Genomic DNA, 22,710 nt, shown 5'->3' on the forward strand with positions numbered 1-22,710 from the left:
GTTTCAAAATTCGATCATCACGGCTCGGCAAAGTCGACTGTGGGTCGCCATTGTTAGATGGTCTCCCTCTCTCTCTTTGTGTGTGAACAATTTTTGAGTGTTCAATGTCATTCGTTGCTCAGCCAATGACTCGAAACAATGCATGTCTATCTAGTCATATCGACGGCTGTGTATGGACCTATATGTGGCAATGCGATATGAGAGGACTCGAGTGCATAATCTGTCCATGTTCTTGCGATGATTTGGGGATGTTTGGGGGTGTTAAAATGTCTGAAGGTATGCAATTGGGAAGGAAATTTGATGTAATGTATGTTAATCATGTTGGAATTAATATGAAATTCATGTGTGTTTGCGTAGGAGTTCTCAAGGAGTTGGGAATCCCCCTTTCCTCCCGTAATTGTTTGAAAAAAAATCACGGTGAGATTGCATCCGTATAATAGAGAGATCCGGATAAAGGGAGGCCGGATAAGAGAGGTTCAACTGTATATCGATGATCGGCTTACCGGGATTAGGCATGATGAAGACATTGACGATAGACATGAAGATGGCAAAACTTCCTAGGACAATGAACGGCAACTTGTAGCCTCCGATCTGCAAACCAGTAAGAAAAGAACATAAACAGAAAGAGGAACAATCATTTGAATAACGTCTAATGCGGCTACTCGACGGATGCATTTGAGATCGAGGACACAATGCCTTGCCAAATATCTGCTGCCAATCTTCAGCGTTTGCATGTCAGCTAAATTCATTCTGAATATTTTGTGTGATGCAATCAATATGCTGTAAAAACCACAAATTTTTGCATGCGTGAAACTTTCATGGAATTTCGCAAGGAGCCAAGATTTCGCAAAAGTAAAAAATGTACATGAAAGTTTTTGTCTACACAGTGCATTGAATGCCAGTGCCAATTTGCAAAAGTTTCACGCTGCGAGAAAAAGCCGTCGGCTCCATTTAGCAAAAGTTTCATACCACACGTTTTCTGGTTTGTTCCTTGGCATGGAAACACTGAATACCAAATCATGTGAACTTCTACCACAAGCTACAATAGAGGGAACAGGTGGAATATTTCCAAAAATCTTTATTGTCGCTGGGGCGACAAGACCTCGTATCTGAAATTCTGATGAAAGTGACTTTTTTGGATTAATGGTCAGATAATCAGTTAAGTGATGTCCTGTTCAAATCCTAGCTGTCTTACCCCAAAAATGAGGCCACCATGGCATGTCAAAGGAAAGATTTCTGTGCTTTGGCTGCCATGTTTTGTTGTTTGTTTGTTTGTTTTTTTTTTTTTTGTATTTTGCTCTCCTGAATGTTTGACATTTTGTAGATACAAGGTCTTGTCGATCAAGCGATGTTATATTTCTATATTTGTTTGTAATGATTATAATAATCATCATGATGATCACCTTCATCAGAAATAAACAAATCACGTGTAACATACTATATCTTGATCTTTGAGAGAGTGACCAATCTTCAGGGTTTTTACCTTGTGGTAATTCTCTAATTGCTATACACCTGTTTTCCATGATTAAAAAGATAGTAAAGATAGTATAGCTTTGGTTGAGACATAATTTCAGGTTTCTAACATTTTTTGGCGAGATAATGAGAAACCGCCTATGAAATATGAAAGAGCATGTAATTCCAAGAAGGATTCAACATTTATTTGATGAAAATTGGTTTTGAAATGGCAGAGATATCGAAAACAAAGCAATTCCAACAAGGAAAAGTAGAAATTACGCGGTGTGTAATATATGTCCCCGCCGGAAGTAGCATTTTGTAGCAAAATATACTATAGGTCAAAAATCAAGGTCAAAGGTCAAAGGTCAAAAAGTCAAAGGTCAAAATTCTGTGTAGAAGTTTTGAAGCCCTCACCTAGTGCCATCACATAAAGCAAACGGAATCGAAATCGGGTTAGAAATGGTGAAGGAGTAGCATTTTGTAGCAAAATGTACAATACAGGTCAAAAATCAAGGTCGAAGGTCAAAGAAGTCAAAGGTCAAAATTCTGTGTAGAAGTTTTGAAGCCCTCATCTAGTGCCATCACATAAAGCAAACGGAATCGAAATCGGGTTAGAAATGGCGAAGGAGTAGCATTTTGTAGCAAAATGTACAATACAGGTCAAAAATCAAGGTCAAAGGTCAAAGAAGTCAAAGGTCAAAATTCTGTGTACAAGTTTTGAAGCCCTCACCTAGTGCCATCACATAAAGAAAACGGAATTGAAATCGGGTAACAAATGGCGAAGGAGTAGCATTTTGTAGCAAAATGTACAATATAGGTCAAAGGTCACAACTGAAATTCTGTGTAGAAGTTTCAAAGCTCCCATGTAGTGCTATCATATAAAGCAAACAGAATCAAAATTGGCTTATAAATGAGAGAGAAGTAGCAAATTGAACATTTTGATCACACACGGACGCACACACATACACACACATGGACACACACATGTACGGAGCCCGTTTCATAGTCCCCTGCTCGAACTCGTTCGGCGGGGACAATAAAAGGTGGGACCCAACTTTTATTAGGATCGCTTTGTTTTACTTTGTTTTGGATATCTCAGCCATTCTTAGACCGATTTTCTTCTGATAAACTTTGAATTCCTTTTAGAATGGCACACTCTGCATTATTTCATATCCCTGGTATCTCACAAAAAGTTAAGAGCCAAATCCTCATCTCCACCAATACTATACCATCCCTTTAATTCCTTACCCCATAGAACAAACTGCCAAGCGGTGGTCCAACGGCAAAACCGAGCCCACTAAACATTTCCAGCATTCCCTAGAAGAGAAACAAAGACACAATCTGATGATTTCTCACTCAAAGGCATTATTTACCATTTGCAAGATGAAACAAAAACCCAGTTTTAGTGCCTCCAAATGGTTCTAAAATATCAGTTAGGGATAGAAACAACCAATGTAAAAATGTTAAACAGTGTATAAAATCAATGTTATTAAAGTAGCGTTGAATATGCAAAATGTGAAAAGCAGTTTTCATAGAATTGTTTCTGGAATTAATTGTCTACAATTGTGGTTTATACAGAAAAATAATGACATCTCCTTATATTTCATGCTTTCTTGGGAAATTTTTATAAATGGTATGATGTTTTGTGATACAACTGACCTACACATACGCATCAAATGTGATAACTCGAACAGATCTTAAATCACTGCTCTCAATGGTAAACAGAACTTTTCAAGAAGTGAAATGGAGATAAGATACATGAGGAGTAATGGCAACTGAGAAAAGAGAAAACAAGAACAGATGAAGAAAATGAAGAGCAGGAGTAGGAGAAACTACTACTATATATTAAGCCATTTAGCAAAGTTTTCATGAATCAGGACTTCCCGACAATTCTATGAGTGATTAATAGTTGTTTTGGATATAAACTCCAAATTTTATTGTCCGAAAATGGAAATTCTTTTTTGCCCGATTGATCGTGGGCCCGGCAGCCACTGAGCAGCGCCAGATCGACGTTGCTCGAACCTTTTCAACTGTTGAACAGCAAACAAGGTAGCAGCAACTCCCATCTTTTAACATCTTTTGGTATGACGCGACCGGGGTTTGAACCCACGACCTCCCGACTGTGAGGCAGCCGCTTTACTTTACTGAGCCAACATTCACAACCATGGAGTATACTAATGAAAAGAGGAATGTACACATACACATCGCATTCATGCCGGGATCAGAGTTACTATTTTCGTGTGTTGTGAAAATCATAGATTAGCAATCTATTCAAGAAATTCGGGAAGATAAAAAAGCCCGCAAACTAGATGGAGTACACATCCAGTTCAGCATGAAGAAGAAGGTGAGCAACTGTGAGATAAGAAAATGTAGGGTTTGCAAATTCACAGCAATTACAGTACAGTGCCAAGAAAACGGTTAGTCCCGAGGACTTCGTTATAACAGGAGTCCACTGTATAATGAAATTCTAGTTACAATGAAGGAAAAATTCAGGCCACAACATTTTCTGCTGATGTGTTTTACTGCTTTATATTTGTTTGGTTAAAGTTTGACATGCATACAGTGTCATGATACGGTGTAATTAAAGAAAACTGAGGACTCTGTTACTGTATACACTGTTATTTTCGCGTGCAGATATTTTCGCGAATGAGGTCATAGACAATTTTTGTGAGATGTTGCTTGAGCAAACTGATGCCGACGCTAACGTAAACGCACTATCTTACCCTAGCGCATGGCGACATTTTCATGTGTTGTTAAATTTGCGATTCAACTGTGACTTGTGAAATTCGTGAAAATTAAACAGCTTATACAGTTTATCGGGAGTCGAATGTACAGGACTTACACTCATCTGAGCCACGTTATCAGGAAATGCGCTAGCACAGATGGCCATGCCCGCCGTTATCGTAGCGGCCGAACCCAACGCTTCCACGGCTCGTATGATGAAGCAGTACGTGAGGAAAATTGTCTTGCCATGGAGCTCGTCCAAAAATCTGGGGAAGTGATCACAAGACTACACACGTAGATGTATAAACTATTAACATGAAACGACCATGAGAACGCAGTCTCAGGTTACATGAATATTGCATGCATTAAATGTATGTATCATATGCATGTATGTAAACATCTATAAAATGTATGTATGAAATAATCTGATGTATGTATGTATGTATGTGTGTATGTATGAATGTATATAGATGCATATACTGACAATGTGTGTGTCTGTGTGTATGTCATGTATATGTGTGCCTGTATATAAGTGTATGTACATCATGTGATAAAGTATGAATAGATTGCCATTGCTATTTATAGCATTTTGGCACTTTAGAAAAGAATGCATGTACAACTGTACAGCTGTATTCATGGAAAGCAAAGAGGCTGTAATTTAGATTGAAAGTATTTATGACTGTCACTCTCGCTTGAATAGAAAAGACATGTCAGTTTTGATGAAAGGGGTTGACAGATAATGATGTCTGAAAGTCTTTCATACACAGAGTGATGGACACACAATACTGACATACAGACATACGTACAGGTAGGTACATTGTCGAAGAAAACAGCAATCACCACCAGTCCCCCCCCCCCCAAAAAAAAAAAAAAAAAAATGAAAGAACAAGATCCCATGCATTGTATTTGTGCATGACACAGTTTAGTACCGCTGTTATCCATAGTACATAAGTATCTTTGCAATTACTGTCAGAGTATGTCATGCATACCAAATTGACCACAAGTATGAAAGTTACATACTTTTTACTTTTGGTTAAACCATCATGCATACATACACCAGTCATTGAGATCAATTCCTTTCACCACAACTGCTTCATATGATCAAAACATATTGTAATCCCATTTTTCTTTCAAATATTGTGGAAGTCCAATAGTCATAATGGGCATTTTCTTTTTTCATAACTGATGCAGCAGAAAGTTTTCTAGTTTATCAACATCATGTACCAAGTATGTAGTGTACAGACTTGTGAAGTGGTTGGGAGTTAAATTTACAATTGGCCATCTTGCGGTCACCAGAAGTGGTTTTGTTTACCTTGCCTTTTTGTGTTTTCATTGACATTTTAACAAGGCCAGTACATGTTCACAAAGGTTCTGAATAAAACACATTGTGCCTAATGTAAACACCCAACTGTGTGCGTATTGTGTACATGCCTCCATGTGTGTGTGTGTGTGTGTGTGTGCTTGTGTGTTTGTCTGTGCATGCATTAAGAATCTACATTGTAACCTTGAATGCGGTACTTACAAATGTCAAGGATTCCAACAGGATTACAGTACATCCTCATCCCCCCCCCCCCCCACCCGCCCCCGCCCCACTTTACCTTGAACCTTAGACCCACCAATATTCTATGCAAGGATTTCAAAATTAAACGCAACAGTATCTGGTACTTCCAATTAATATCTGTATTGTAGATAATTAAAGTAAACTGTGCCCACCGTTAACTGGCAGCTAAAATTCACCCATCCACCCACACACACACACACACACACACACACACACACAGAGTACCTTGTAGATGCCTTTTTTTTCACTACAAGACTTACCCAAAGAGTACATTACATCCTGCGCTGAGAAAGGAGCCACTGAGGAACATGAACTTTGCTCCCAAAACAGGCAACTGGAAAAAAGGAGAACAAAAGAGATAAAAAGATAAATAGACAGATCCAAACAGAGAAGAGATATATAGAGAGACAGAGATAGAAGGAGAGAGAAACATATAAAAAGAGAGAGAGAGGGGTGGGGGGGGGGGGGATAGATAGAAACAGACACAGAAAGAGAAGGAGGGAGAGATGGAGAGATATATAATATACAAAAAGAAAGACAGGCAAGAGATACATCAAATAGATTAAAGAGATAGATAAATAGAGAGATAAATAGAGAAGAGATATATAGAAAGACAGAGATAGAAGGAGAGAGAAACATATAAAAAGAGACAGGGATATAGATACATAGAAACAGACACAGAAAGAGAAGGAGGGAGAGAGATGGAGAGATATATGTAAAAAGAAAGACAGGGTGAGAGATACAGCAAATAGATCAAAGAGATAGATAAATAGAGAGATAAATAGAGAAGAGATATATACAGCGATGAACAAGAAAGAGAGAGATAGAAAGAACGATATAAAGAGAGAGAGAGAGAGACTGGAAATACAGTAGATGTATAATTTATACAGATACAGAGAGAGGGGGAGAGGGAGAGAGATCAAAGAAACACAGGGTGATATACACCACGTAGATAGAGAGACAGATAGAAATTTCGACATGGAGATCAAAGGGAGAGGAATATGATATCCAAAATATCAGAATTTTTTCACTTAAATGCAATGCAAATGCATGTTGACTTGTGTTTATCTATTATACCCTCATTATCACTTATGTGGCCACCAGAATATCTGAATCTATTCCATAATAATTTTTCTGCTTGCATATTTCCATAGAATGTCTTTCATCAAACATAATAGTAATATGGAAACATGCAAGTCATGCTAAGCTGAATAGTGCAAGATGCATTCCAAAGTCTTTTGTAAATCATAAAAATATTAGTAATTTAGCAGTGATTGGCAGGTAATATCATCAACTGAGTCTTGGTTTGAGAGATTTCTTTCTCTTTTTCTTTTTTTTTTTTGGAGATCCAAGTAGTCTGAAGAAAAATAACAAGAATTAGGACAGCACCAGAGAGCATCAATAAAAACAAAACTTTCCACAACTCTTTAAGTGGGCCCTGGAACCAGCCAAAAGAGATTTGCTCTTCACACTCATGATGTTTGCGTAAAATACATAACACTGCTCCAAGATGGCAAATTTAGCCACTCATGACGTTGATGGGAAGTTTTAATTTGTAAAAAGAAAATAATTATAGACTCGCTAAATATATAGTGTATACAGTAGCCAAACATGTACTTGTAACAAATTGTAGCTCTTGTAATTGACCTTTGACCCATTAATAGATTAAAACTTAAAAGCTTGCAACAGCATCTAAATGCAGGGCTTTTAATCAGTTTGCACAGGTACCGGCATACCCTGCAGAAAAAGAACTCAACCAATCTACAATGTACCTGGCAAGTCTATTAAAGGCATAATTTACCATTTACAGATGAAACAAAAACCCAGCATTAGTGCTTCAAAATAGTGAACTAAAATGTGAGTTAGAGATAGAAACAACCAATGTAAACATTTGGCCAGTATAATTGATGTTAAGTATTGTTTAATATACAACATGTGAACAATAGTTATAATAAAAATGTTTCCAGACTAAACCGTCTACAGTTATGGTTTAATGAGAAAAATCGTGATAGCTCCTTATATTTTAGGTTTTACTGCAAATTTTTTTATATGGTACATGTAGGATGTTTTGTGATACAACTGACCTACACATATGCATCGAAAGTGATATCTTGAACATTTTTTAAATCACTGCTCCCAAAGTTAAACAGGACCTTTAAACAGAACTTGCATCAATATTTGTGTACAAGTACCTGCATGTAGACTAAACAGAGAACTTAAACTATCACCACACTTTTATTTTTATTATTTGCTCATTCACTCTACTGGATGAAGAGAAATGTGTACTTGGTAATCAATGGATTCATACCATCATACACAGACTTTTCAGGATTGGTTCTGTATACATATGCTGTGTTTGCTCAGTACCAGGTTGTACATGTACTACACTGTACCTGTAGGCAAACTATGCAAATGAACTACCTGTTCCCTGGGCTATAAGTTTTTAAACCGCACTACACACAGTGTATGCCTGAGTGGGTTTGCTACTGTTACAATTAGGTCAAGTTTGGAGTGGATTAATTGAATACTGGCAAAAAAAAAGGGGGGGCGGGGGAAGATGAGCAAGTTACAACCAATGCCTGGGGACATACAGAGTCATAAAAATAAAAAACATTCTGTGTACTGTACCTTGATCTCCACCTACATAATATGTGACCGTGCACCTCAAAACGAACATAAAGTCGCACACACTGATTTTGCGTGAGGACTGAAAATAAGTGAAATGGGTCAACCTAGCCGAACTTTAGTTTTTCATATTTTCTGAAAGAGCGGGTCTTCTTTTACATTATGATAAAATTTAGTATCATAAAACGGGCAGGAAAGTGTGTTTTTTAGCAGTTTATCTCGAACATTTTTGGTAGAATAGTGTGATTAGGTGTGTCTTTAGAATCCCTTTTTCATTTCTGAAAATCCTTGTACACACTCTTCACTTTCAACTCTAATAACTTTTGAAAGGATAGTGCTACTGCTTTAAAAGTTGGCATTAATTATGGACAGAATGTGTTAATGAGGCATGCTCAATTTCAGTTTAATCTGATAATTCCTTTATTGTTGTTACTCTGGTGGTTTACTTCATGTTTTTTGTCCCATTCATCGCACAGCCAGCAAGGTTTGGTAAAGATTAAGCGCTTGAATAGACACTGTACTTCAGAGCCTCTTTTCTCAGTTCACACTTTTCCTGAGTTTGTGCTTTCTTTCCAATATTTAGATAGGTTAGGAGAGTCCATTTGATTTGAGTTATACATCATTTCAAAGCTTATAGTCTGCTCTTTCAGAATATGGTCTTAACTAAAAATTCATGTCTGGCGACTTTTTGTTTGTTTTGAGGTGCAGGGTCACATATAATGAATTAAATCTTTCTCCGCCAACATACAGTGAATGGCAGTGACTAGGTACAGTGTATGCTCTTCAGTTGGCTTGTGATTTAATAATTTCTTCAAAAAACAAAACAAAACAACACAACAACAAAATAACTTTCATCACTGATGGTAGTTCAAAGGGATCATACAGATATGGCTGAGACCTAACTTCAGGTTTCTAACATTTTTTGGAGAGATTTATAATGAGAAACCTCCCATGAAATATGAAAGAGCAAGTGATTCTGCAAGAGGAATTTAACATTTATTTGATGAAAATTGGTTTGGAAATGGCCGAGATATCAAAAACAGAGCAATCCTAATAAAAGGTGGGACCCACCTTTTATTCCAACCACTTTGTTTTACTTTGTCTTTTGGATGTCTCAGCCATTCCAAAATCGATTTTCATCAAATGAACTTTGAATTCCTCCTAAAATGGTATGCTTGATGCTATTTTATCAGTGGTTTCTTGATATCTTGCAAAAAGTTAGAAGCCCAATCCTCATCTCCACCAATACCATACCATCTCTTTAACACAGCTACGGTGATATTTAAAATGCTGCAACAGATGTCCAATTAAAGATCATCCTCATTTTTAAGCCAGTTCGTTGTTCCTCTTTGTGTATGAGCAGAAAAAGGTCATTTGTACTAACAAGCATGTTTGTTTTGAAATTCACCTACTTTAGCATCCGTGATGTAATGGTCATTTATGTCATCCTTAATAGAAATGCTGCTTGCCAGCACATCAACCAGCCAGCAACAAAGCCTAATGCTTGGTGATGATAATAGAAAGAGTTTGTTACTTTAAAGCATTCAATAAGAAACAGAGAAATTGGTGATTCCCCATGTGTTCTTTTTGTATTCTAAATATGAATTCCACAAGTGGTTATATTAGGTGTTTAAAAAGTATTAAATGTCTAACCAACTGAAAAAAGAAAAGGTCATTTCAAGTACAATATGCACATGAGGTAATTACAAATTGGCTTGTAAGATAGCAACTGTCAGAATTGTATTTTATAATCATTAATGCATATTTCATATTCAAGTGCTTTAACCCGTTGAGGAGGAGTCCCGAGTATACTTGGACAAGTGTCTATGGAAAATGTGTGTTTTTGCGAAATCAGCTCGTCCTCAACAGGTTAATATTAGCAGACGAAACAAAAACATAATACATGCCAGTGGCTATGTTTGATAAAATACAAGGCACTATAATGGAATACTGATGACAGAAAACTTACATATTTGCCTAAAATAGGTGCAGAGATAAAATTGATGAGGGCGAAGAAGCCGAACACCAGGCCAGTCTCGGTAGAATTGACATCCTTCTTCTTGGCCTGGAGAAGAAGTTTGGAAGGGGGGGAAAAACAAATCAAGTAACAAACGCCGCACACTGGCAACGGTTCAACGGTCTAGGACAGGTAAAAATCGCTGTCGCAGCAGTAAATTTTTTAGGAATGGAGGAGTAACACAGGGAAAAACTGGGTGATTGGTCCAACAGGCAGGCTGGACCAGTTAGGAACTAGAAATGTCGCTAAGGCGACTGGTATGCCTCCGCCATAATGCATGATTCTCCTAATAGGTCTATAGTACATGTAGACAATGTGTGATTACATTGTCACAAAATTGGCAAAATATTAAAATGACAAGTTTGTCACAAATATGTTGAATATTCACCTTCCTTGATCTACATTTGTAGGTTTAATTGGATGAATAGGAGAGCATGTATTTGGGGATTTAAGGACTTTAACTTGACTTTGACCCATTCATAAGTTTATAATGCATTGAGTAATTTTCAAGGTATGGAGAAAAAGTGCAATTTCTGCATTGAAAAGTTCATTGTTACCATTTTCATCTGGCCTTTGACCCTAAAATTCATAGGATAATCACTGTCAGGCACAACATGCATAAATATGTAGTAAGTTTCAAGATAACTTGAGCCACTTCTGAGATATGGAGGAAAAAGTTAGTTCAGCACTTTCCCTCGATCTTTGACCTTTTGACCTTTGAGGCAAACAAAAAAAAAAAAGAAGAAAAAAGAAAGTTTCCAGAGAATCTCTATTAGGTTATACATGCATACACAAAGTGTAAAAAAAAAATAATCCTGCTGGCATTGCATAAATATGAGGGAAATAGTAAAATTTCGAAGTGTTGCCCTTGACCTTTCACCCCTGACCTTTGACCCATGAACCCTAAATTCCCTAGATAATCACTGCCAGTCAGTACATGTATATATACTATGTTCCATGAAGATACCTTGAACAATTTCCAAGATACGGAGAAAAAAGTGAAGTTTTAATATTTTTACTTGACCTTTTGACCTTTGACCTTTGACCTCATGACCCCAAACTTTCACCAGAGAATCTTAATTGGGTAATACATGTATACACTAAGTTTCAAGAAAATATCTTCAAGCATTGCATAGTTATGGTGGAAATAGTGAAATTTTACGTATTTGACCTTGACCTTTTGACCCTTGACCTTGAGCATGTGCACCCAAAAGTAATAGGCACAACTTCACCCCCTAATACACATACATGCCAAGTTTCATTAGGATACCTCAAAAGGTTTTTTAGTTACGCTGTCCACAAAATTCATTACGGACGGACGGACGGACGGACGGACGGACAACCCGAAAACATAATGCCTCCGGCACCACTTCGTGGCGGAGGCATAAAAATGGGTTAGCGTGAATCCCTGCAATAATTAAATGATGGAGTACAAACACAATTTCTTTAATGCTGAGGTGACAATTCATTCTGGCCCGTGGTAATCTTATTTCTACAACTGTAGTTTAAAATATATACAAGGAGTGTGATCGCAAGAAAAGTTTGATAGACCATTCTTGTTAATTTGACATAATTTCAAAATGTCCACCGTTATACAGTGTGCCATTAAATTGTGATATGAATAAAGTGGTTGACCAACTGATAAAAAAAGCAAGGTCATTTTAATAGAATGTGCTCACGAGCCATATTACAAACTGGCTTTATACTAAACTTAGATTTATGCAAGATTCTCCAATGAAAGGTCACTCACCTCGTTGGGGAAAAACGGCGCTAGTACCGAGAATGACATGAGCGTAGACATGTACGTGATGGCGATCCCTGCGAACGTTAGCTTCTGTCGTAACGTAATCTTACGAGGCTTCTGCTCCTCCTCCTCCTGCTGTTCCCCCGGCATCTGACCTCCTCCTCCGTTCGGCAAACCATCCCCCGCACCGTTGGCTTGTGGCGCGTTCACGGAACCAACCTGTCCCGGTAGTGCGGGATCGACGGTCTGCGGGGCAAAATCTTGACTCGGCCGCTTGTCGACGTTTTCTAGCAGCGCTTTCATACTGGGCTCGTCGCCTTCACCCTCTTCTTCATCTTCGTAGAACTTGGAGAATAGTCTTTCTTTGTCTTCTGCCATGGTTGAACACCTAGTGGTACATGGATTTACTGGCAGGTGGCTCTGGAGATGCCCGTTACACAGATTTCTGCTGTTTTCTGTGATTGAAGTTACAGAGAATTTGATCCCTCAGCAGCGGTAGAGGGCGTTGATACAGTAGGCAGAGTGAGATGGTCGTAGACTTCAAAATCAAAAGACTGTTGGAAACAGAAAAGAAGGGAGAGACAAAATTCATAGGATAACAATCACAGTATCCCACACCTAATTCAGACTTCTTTTAACACCCTAGTGCCATTGCACTGAAATACAGAGCTGTACCCAAGGCAGGATCAGCCGCTGGTAATCAGAGAATGCTTCATACAATTACTGGTGCTTTACACTACACCTGTGTGTTATCCACACACCAAGCATGCTTAATTTATTTAAAAAGAAATTATTGCTGGTATTTCTGGCTTCTACAATGCTTTTACCTCTGATGTCAATACTTTAATTGCACTCAAACCTAATTCATTAGATTTATTGCAGATTGAAGAGTGCTTTGCGTTGTTAAAGAGCTCTCTGCGAACAGACGATGACTTGCCATTAACCATTGAGGGTGAGTCCCGAGTATACTCGGGCAAGTGTCTATAGATGGGAAATGCATACGTCATAGTAGAATCAGCCTGTCCTCAATGGGTTAAAAGGGAAGTCCAGGCGATTTTCATAATTTTGTATCATGTACTTGTAATACACAAACTGACAGAGCTCTGCATGTTTGCATTTGTGGAATCAATTGTGGTCTTTGAGCAAAGAAACCAATATTCTGAAAAACCCATAAACACAAATTACACTGAACAAGGTAGCAGTTTCACCATACAAGAATGCATGAGTGGGGGTCACCGTAAGAACGCATGAGTGGGAGGCTAGCATATTCCCAAATGTATCAATGCAATTCATTACAATACTGCTTGCTTTGGAATACATCGTAGCAAGGTCACCTGTATACAGTTGTAGTATTTATGTATCGTGCTATCTCCTGTTGTTCTGCTTCCTTATCAAGCCCCCATTCCTGCATTCTTATGGTGAAGCTGCTACACATGTTGTATGTTATCATCCTCGTTCATTGTGAATTGTAATCAATTTTGAAAACACTCTTATTCTTTATCCAAATCACTACAGATTCTGAAACCCTGTACCCAGTATTAAAACCATTTTATAGTTGTTCAAATGTAAAAATCTGAAAATCAGCTGCGGTTCTGAAATTTAGCTCTAGGTAAATTGTCCATGGTAGATTCCGCCACCCCCCCCCCCCCTCACTTTCTTGGGACCAGCTTGGACCCTATCAGGAGACATTTAGACAGCCCAGCAGATACACATACCTACACACAAACAGGCCAAAATCAGTCTAGTGTTTGTTTGTTTTATTTAATCACGGGGTTAAAAGCCCTCAATCAGCCAAGAGGCTATTTTTCAGAGAGGCCACTAACAAAGTATTTGACATTTATAAACAGAACAAATCAAAGATACAAAATGAAACAAAATCAAATCAAACATACAGGTGATACAAATATCAAAAAAGAAAAAACAACAACAACAACAACAAAACAAAGACGAAACATACTCTAATATTAATATCAATATAACAAAATACCAACAATCATCTGAGGTGATTGTCTTCATTCAGGTTAATAAACAAACACTTCAATATGAACTATGAGTACCTCGTATGAAAATTTATGACTGAATCAAGAGCATTCCTTAAGGAAGACAGACTGTCTAATATTCTAATATTTTTGGGGAGATCATTGAAAATACTTTAATGCTGGTATAAATACATCCATGTTTCAAAAAATTTGTTCTAGGTTTTTTTTTCTTCAGTTTGATGATATTGCGTGAATTTCTAACAGATAATGTGCATTCTGTTTCACTGTTATTTGGTGCATGTGACAATCACATGCACCATACATATGAGTGTTAGGGTTTCGATGCAGTGAAAATATTCCAATGTTCTTGTACGCTGCACTACCACTTCTCTGTGTAGGCCACATGAGAAAAGCTACATTACAGTACACTATGACTATGATAATGAGCCTTGCTGATTAGTGCACTGCACTGCATCAACAGGCTCAATGTAATCAATTTGCCAAATTGCGCTTTGGAGCTACACGATTCTTAGCAAAGATCAAACAATGAATCAAACATGAAAATACTGTAAAAGTGGAAATTTTCGCGGTGTTGAAATTTTCGCGCATTTCGCGCAATCAGAAACTAGCGCGAAAATAAAAGCACGTGAATATTTTAGCTTGCCATATGTTCCCGTGTGATATGTCTTGATTCCGCGGAATTATGCGAAACTCTTCTCACCTGGCCAAGCGCGAAAAATTAGTCGCGCGAAAATATCCACTTTTAGAGTACACAGCTTCTGTAATCTTAATTACAATTTTGGATGTTTCTAGTCCTACTGCCTAGTACCGAAGCATTTCATTCACCTGCTCCCTCCCTTTATTAAAGTAAGGTCTCTTATGGGCTGCAATTCACTTTGTTGCTAGGCAGGGTAAGCCTCTGCAAGCTTTGCAGTTGTTAAGGGCAACTTTTGTGAACAGTGCATTCAGAATAAAATCTGAATGCATTATTACAGAACCATTCTATCTGCACTTGCCTTAAAAATGCAGGTGACACATATAAGGTGTATGAAAACAAACAGAATGACAATCCTACGAATGCCTTTAATAGAAACAAAGATTTTCCTATAAATCGAACTAAAAAGATTGCAAAAGACATGCTAGTCTTGAATAGTCAAAGTTCCTCCCACTATATTGATGGCTAAAGAATTAAGATGGTCTTTACACAAGACTAGCCAAGAATCTGTTACGAGGCCAAAACCTGTGCAAATATTCATACTGTACAGGTATATCTGTGAATGACACGCCTCAAACACAAGAACAACAACAGCAAGCATTGGCGTAAATATTCTTCGGGGAATGATAAATGCCAAATAAATTCTGATAACAACAACAACAACTACACAAACTGAAGGCTCCCCCTCCCCCCACACACACATACCAAGTTATGATTATGGCTTAAATCTAAACATTAGAGACTGCAAACTATAAGCTCTGCTCTTTAATTGGTTACAGCTCGTTATTCCGAAGGTTCTTTATTCCGAAGGCTCTTTATTCCTAAGAATCGTTATTCCGAAGGTTCATTGTTCCGAATTTCATTTTCGGATTAACCAATCTTCGGAATAACGAACCTTCGGAATAACGACACAAATTTTTGGATTAACGAGCCCTATTTCATTTTCGGATTTACGAACCTGTAGGTATAGGAAATATGCGTGTTTAGGAGTAATGACCTTTCGGAATAACGAATCTTCGGAATAGTGAACCTTCGGAATAATGAACAGCACCCCTTTAATTAGCAGTCTCCTCCATTTCCAATCAATTTCTATTCATCTTTGGTTTTTCAGGACACACTTTCAGTGTATCACAGTTTGAACATTGTAAACAATTTTAACAATTCCTTAATCATGACTTTGCATAATTACAATATGTATTCAAATGTCTATTTGCAAAAAAAAATAAAAAAATGAAAATGATATTAAATGTCATCGGAAACATTAAAACCAGGTCAAGCACACTGTAAAAGCACAACTGTGACCACAATCCCTAGGTCTACAATGTACCTTGGACCGAACGCAGGCTCAATGTCAACCAACACGTAACTAGCGACCTTCACCAATAATTATTATTGCATGCATGCATTCACAGCTGTCTTCAATACACTGCACATGTACACTTGTACAAGATGTACATTGTACACGTTACACAAACAAATATTTTCATGTTACTTGCGACTTGCGCAATCCACACAATGCGTGCATGCCACGAATTGACATTGGACTCAGGGCAAAACATGGGAACCTAATCACATGTGTAGATGCCCATGTAGGTACACGTACCAAGTCTAATTTTTCACTTATTGGGACTTCCCGACAATTTTGCGAGTAGTTAAATTTACGAAATTGCAGAGTACATTACATGCATGTTACATTCATGTCAGAATTTTTGCGTGTCTTTAAATGTGCGAATTGCGCCTGACTTGCCAAATTCACAAAATACAAAAAACCTGTATAATATACAAATATTGACTGCTGCAGAGGGAGATGGTAAAACTATTTGCACCGAGGTGATGTCTCAACAGTGCTATGTCCCGAGACGAAGTCGAGGGACATGGCACTGTTGAGACATCACCGAGGTCAAATAGTTTTACCATGGCCCGAAAGAAAGCAGTCGATATTTGTTTTATATCCCTCTCGAGCATTTTACTAGAGTAATGACGGTTCCCTTTTGGAAAAGTGTGCAGGTTTTGTGAACGATAAATCTAACGTTAGGCCGTAGCAGTGCAGCAGCAGTGCGTGCAGCGCGTAGCGAACGACACCGCTGCGCTGTTGTTGATTCCTACACAGAGCTACACTACAGCGTGCAAAACTCCGAAAGATCGAGGAGGTCCAGGACTACGTTAGAAGTAGGCCTAAAGCGGCTTCGTTACCCAGATCATCTTCAAAATCGGTTTTAGTTTATTCCTAATTCGTACCTGATATGGTGTCCTCTTGCGATCATTGTTCCGTTTACTTGAAGCAGTCACTTTGTCAATTGAGCTGAATGCATTGATCACACGTCCACTAATACACACCCACGCCATCGCACCACAGATTTCTGAATGCTGTCGCACACCGCGCGCTCCGCGCTCTAGCGCAGCTCTCTTAGCGCTAGCTAGCTAGCTACAAGCCACAGGACTAGACTGTCGCTCAAAAGTATCGCTACTATGCGCACTGCGTACATTCTTAAGTGAGAAATGTAGATATCGATTACACGATCACGATTGGGTGCAAATCATGGATTCCCAAAAGTACTATATCCCGCTGGCTAGTAACCAATTGCACCGCATCCAGCTGCTCGTAGCTAGCTAGTAAAACTACACCATGTTCGTGCTCTGTACAATCCTATGGCCAGAAGCTTTACATGAGGGATATAATAATTGTTGTATACAGTATGGATAATGAGTGTAGTCTTACAGGCTGAAATTTTCACTGGATACATTCTTGAACTGTGGTTACAACTGAAACTATGTACACATTTGTTCCTTGTTAAGCACACACACAAACACAGACACACAAAAGGTAACCACAGCAACTGCCAGCTTTGCAAAATAATTTCTATTTTCTCAAACATCATAAACAGTTGTAGTCTTCTCAACAAGTGACAGTCGCACCAAAACTGTAAAAATTCCTGACTTTTGAATGAATTTTCTGATATTCCTCACACTTTATGATGTGTTCCATGATATTGCACTGCAGCTACACTTGTTGTTGTTGCTGTTTTGGGTTTAATGGAAATCAGTCATAATTTTGACTATTTTTGCCAGACTATATCTATTTTTCCCTATAATTTAATTATCAATATTTATTAAAAATTTCAAATTCTATCATAATATACATACCGGTATTTCTTTTATTTCCAATCATATAATTTTTTTTTTTTGAATTTCACAAATTTATTATCCTCGCTCAGTCACTACATTCACTCAATCCACTTGGGTAGTATTCCCCTTTTAGGAGGGGAGGTTACATATGACAGACAGATCTCGTATGTCACGTGGCTTTCATTCAATAGACATCGAATTGACAATATTCTCAGTAGTGACCTAAATTTTGTGTGCTCTGCCTTTGATCATATGAAGACAATAGGTATCAAAACACACAATTACAAACGTACAGTCATACCGGTACTTGACATCATCTTTACCTTTCACTGCTATAGATTAAGAGTTGTGTGTTCTTGACAAAACACACAAACAAAGATTGTGCGACATAAATTGCACTTGCAATGACCGTTCATACGCCCCCCCCCCCCCCCTTCTCTCTCTCATTCTTTTTTTTTTTTTTTTTTTTTTTTTAACAGCTCCTTCCTGACATTGTCTCAGATACGGTTTTGGTGTTTATAGACTTCTGGTTGCCACTTACAAAACTTAAAGGACAAGTTCACCTTCATAAACATAAGGACTGAGAGAATGTAGCAATATTAGTAGAACACATCATTGAAAGTTTGAGGAAAATCAGACAATCCGTTCAAAAGTTATGATTTTTTGAAGTTTTTGTGCAGTACCCGCTGGATGAGAAGACTACTGCAGTGTATGAATAACTTAGATGTCACATGCGTACAACAATATAAGGAAAATATAAAGAGAATTTCACAAAATTCCATCTTTTGAAAAAAGTACACATTCCCCTGACTCGTTACCGATACATGTTATGGGTAATATTATTCCCCCTGCCCTTAGAAAGAGGCAAGTCAATTGCTCTTTTATTATGCGAAAAAAGTGAAAATATGTTGAATTTTCTTTTATATTTTCTTTATACTGTTGTACGCATATGACTCACAAGCTGTAGTAGTCTCCTCATCCAGCGGTTCCAACACAAAAATTAAAAAAAATCATAACTTTTGCATCGATTGTCCAATTTTCCTCAAACTTTCACTGATGTGTTCTACTAATATTGTTGCATTTTCTCAATCCTTATGTTTATGAAGATGAACTTGTCCTTTAAACCTCACTTTCTCTTAGAAGTCACCTGATTTCAGGGCATTATGTACTTTGCACTCCAGTGGTAACAATATACAAGTACAGCTGTAGTTTATGTGTTTCAAGTTTCCATTGTATTAAAGGGAAGCAAAGAAACTCAGTACTATTCAAACAGTAATGATATCATTTTTTTCCAACTTTTTGGGTGACCTAGTTTACTTTTTATATCAAAAGGGTGGGCTTTACTGCAAGTGTATACTTCCTTAAATTTATATTGTCTAGAGATACTATGTATGTCCTCATAGATTTAATAACACTTATAAATCAACAAAACATTTATTATAAAAGCATCAGCACATTAATTCAGTTTACTCATGAATAGATTGTAAAGCAAGCTCTTTAACCTGTTGAGGACAGGCTGATTTTGCTACAAGTACAACATCTAATCTAGACACTTGTCTGAGTGTACTCGGGACATGTCCTCAACGGGTTTATGTCATGGCACTATTTATGAAGACTCAGTGTGGGGAATGAATGAGCTCTTACGCTACACCCAACTTTTCTTTTGTTCTTCTTTGCACAAAATATCTCAACAAGCTGCCCAAAATTCGACCGCCGGTTACGAATTCATCAAAACCTTAGTATGCTTTTGCTTGTGGTCGAATTTTGGCATGGGGGGGGGGGGGGGGGGTCAACCCTTTGTGAAGGTTTCTTAGATCTCAACTAGGCCTGTAGCTCAGCGTACAGTACTACTGAAGCCTTCGATAGCACCTCACATCAAACTGGCCAAGTTTTTGATCGAGAGAAATTCTCATTTTCTGATATTTCATGCACACATCAGTATACATGATTACATCACATGCAGTGGCGGATCTAGAGGGGGGCGCAACCGGCGCACGCCCCCCCCCCCCTTTATTTTTCGTAAAAAACAAAAGAAATAAAAAGAAAAATAATGAAATGAAACCCGGAAGTGGCACCCGAAATATTAGTCACGCCCCCCCCCCCCCCCCCCCCCCCCTTTACAGAATTCCTGGATCCGCCCCTGACATGTAGATTTGATATATCATCTCTGACTCTGTGTCATTAACTGTGATACGATCCATTCCATGACTGACAATAATTAGGCCTAGATACTAAGACTGTTCTAACTTCTGCAAAGTTCTATGTCTTTGACTTTATCTTTGATGTTTGACCTTGTCACTAATCTAATGTCAGCAATCCAATGCAATGCAATGGTCAGCAGGGAGGCAATCGGCGATGAACATCTAAAGTTTACTGACTGTGCGCCCATTCCAGTCGCCTAGCAGAGAGAAAATCCGGTCCCACACCTGATAAATGCGGGTACCCCATTTTGTGACAAAATACAGTAGTTTGCAGGCCATGCACAAAATGCAAAATTGAATTGAAGCTGCACCGCACGTCCTCAGCTGACGCAGATCCGATCCCCTATCTATATGACTGATGCACGCGTAGGCACATGGGGGCCTACGCCTGCGCAGCACCGGGGGAGCTCGGGGCTGGCTGACCGTCATGGCTGGAGCAAGTTTCATGAGTTGTACGTGGTCAAAATATCACACCCTCAATTCTCTTTTATATGCGATATACTGACATTCTGTGCTCAAACTCTCTATACACTCATACAACAGGCCAGCAGAAATAACTGTTCATGTCACTATTATGAACTCACCGCCTCTAATTCTGTCACCATGCCCGGAATTCGTCGTTTTTGAATGAGCCCGGCCGCTTCAACCACAGTTGAGTTTTTCGCGTTGTGTGAGTTTATGGTGGTCATATAAAAAGCGCAAATAAAGGTCGCGCCCGTCTTTTCCCTGGAACTATGGAAAGCCCTGTAGAACAAAATCTATGATGCCAAACATTGCCCTGGCGTGACAGAGGATCGTCTAATTCTGTTGTTTTACGACACAAGTACTGACATGAGAGTTATAATATCCACATGGAATCTTTTAAGAGAGTCACACTGGTATTTTCTTTTATGATTCAAAGATATACTTTATTAGTAACATGCATGATAAAGTCCATACTAAATCATTAAAAACAATGAATTTGAAAGGTGTAGCGTTGTGTTTGTTCTTTTAAATTCCTTTCAAAAAAGTTCCCTCTCTGTTCAAATCCAAAATAATACAGTGAGTCCTAATTTGTACATTGTCAACCCGTTTACGTAACAGCGCATTCTACAAATCCCGTAAGTACACAAACACAAGATAATTATATCAATTTAAAGCTGCTGAAAACAAAGAGAATCATTAAAACATGTGAGATAGTTCTAACAATCAATATCTTCTAAACTGAAATGGATTCAAAGTTTTCTCAATGGAAGAAGTCAGAGGGTTGTTTTGGATGGTATTAAATCTTCTTCAGTAGCGGTAGGATCTGGAGTGCCTCAGGGGTCGGTTCTTGGGCCTTGCCTCTTTCTACTTTACATCAATGACTTGCCTGATGGTCTCGCGTCAAAGGTTCGCCTTTTTGCCGATGATGCAATTTCTTACATGACCATCGACAATCAACATCATACGCAAAATCTTCAAGAGGACCTAAACAAAATTGGTGACTGGGCGAAAAAATGGATGATGGATTTGAACACAGATAAGTGTAAGGTTTTGACAATATCCAGGAAAAGAAGTAAGGTGCAACACGTGTATCATCTAAATAACGCCCCTCTTGAATCTGTTGAATCCGTGAAGTACTTGGGTGTAACCATCACTTCTGATTTGAAGTGGACCCAACACATTAACAATACTGTCAATAAAGCCAATAACGTGCTTGCATTTCTAAAACGCAATCTTCGCATAAAATCTGATGTTAAAGCCACAGCTTACAAAACGTTGGTTCGACCAATTGTTGAGTATGCTTCCACAGTTTGGGACCCATCTACCAAGAACCTAATCCACCAAGTGGAAATGGTCCAGAGAAGAGCTGCGCGATTCACTTTAAATCGCTACCATAACACCTCGAGTGTCACCAAAATGCTACAAGAACTTAATTGGACCACTCTGGAACAGCGCAGAGAAAATGACAGGCTAATTATGATGTACAAAATACACAATAATCTCACTCCTCTTTCAGCACAGGACTATATCATCAAACAGGCTACTCAGTTAACGAGAGCCTCGCAACCACACTCCTACCAGGTACCATATTCGAGAACTGAATCGCATCGCCATTCGTTCTTCCCAAGAACTGTAAGAAACTGGAATTCCCTGTCGTCAGAAATTGTTTCAGCGCCATCTGTGGGATCATTTCGAAACCGTCTAACGGTTGATCACAGTGGCTAGTATTTTCGTCAAATTTTCTATGTGCTTGTAAATATCTGTAAATAAATTGTATTATAATGTAAATAGCACCAGTCTGCAAGAATCTTCAGTCTATTGAAGGAGGCAGACTTAATCAGAAGAAGAAGAAGAAGAAGAACTATTTCTTGTCGTGCAATGAAAGCATGATCATTGAAAAGATTTGTGTTCTATATTTTGATGATGACCTTACTTTTTACAAATGGAAAATTGAGCTTACTGTTTTTGTATTCAAAATTTTCACATACAATTTTACACAACACCAGTTCCTATAAAAAAGTGCAAAACCCGTTTTCATCATTGGCCTTTTCTGACAGAAATGTATTCATTTTAAGTAGTCCTATACTGAATTAAAGTC

The 22,710-nt window shown here is 38.3% G+C and overlaps 1 protein-coding gene across 1 annotated transcript in view; it reads right to left on the minus strand.

Annotated features, from left to right (window-relative positions):
• Nucleotides 1-20,810, minus strand: part of LOC139725210 (MFS-type transporter SLC18B1-like) — a 44,683-nt gene extending 23,873 nt beyond the window's left edge. The window contains exons 1-7 of the mRNA XM_071636301.1: nucleotides 20,732-20,810; nucleotides 12,133-12,680; nucleotides 10,335-10,430; nucleotides 6,001-6,074; nucleotides 4,298-4,445; nucleotides 2,704-2,772; nucleotides 504-591 (exon numbers count right to left, since the gene is read on the minus strand). Of these exons, the coding sequence (XP_071492402.1) occupies nucleotides 504-591; nucleotides 2,704-2,772; nucleotides 4,298-4,445; nucleotides 6,001-6,074; nucleotides 10,335-10,430; nucleotides 12,133-12,504 (847 nt within the window). The 5' untranslated portion in view covers nucleotides 12,505-12,680; nucleotides 20,732-20,810. The remainder of the gene's footprint in view (nucleotides 1-503; nucleotides 592-2,703; nucleotides 2,773-4,297; nucleotides 4,446-6,000; nucleotides 6,075-10,334; nucleotides 10,431-12,132; nucleotides 12,681-20,731) is intronic.
• Between the last annotated feature and the right edge of the window lie 1,900 nt (nucleotides 20,811-22,710).

This window comes from Diadema antillarum, unplaced genomic scaffold (assembly GCF_040938485.1).
Source record: "Diadema antillarum isolate AM-2024a unplaced genomic scaffold, OU_Dant_1.0 seq00000024_RagTag, whole genome shotgun sequence".
Lineage (NCBI taxonomy): Eukaryota > Metazoa > Echinodermata > Echinoidea > Diadematoida > Diadematidae > Diadema > Diadema antillarum.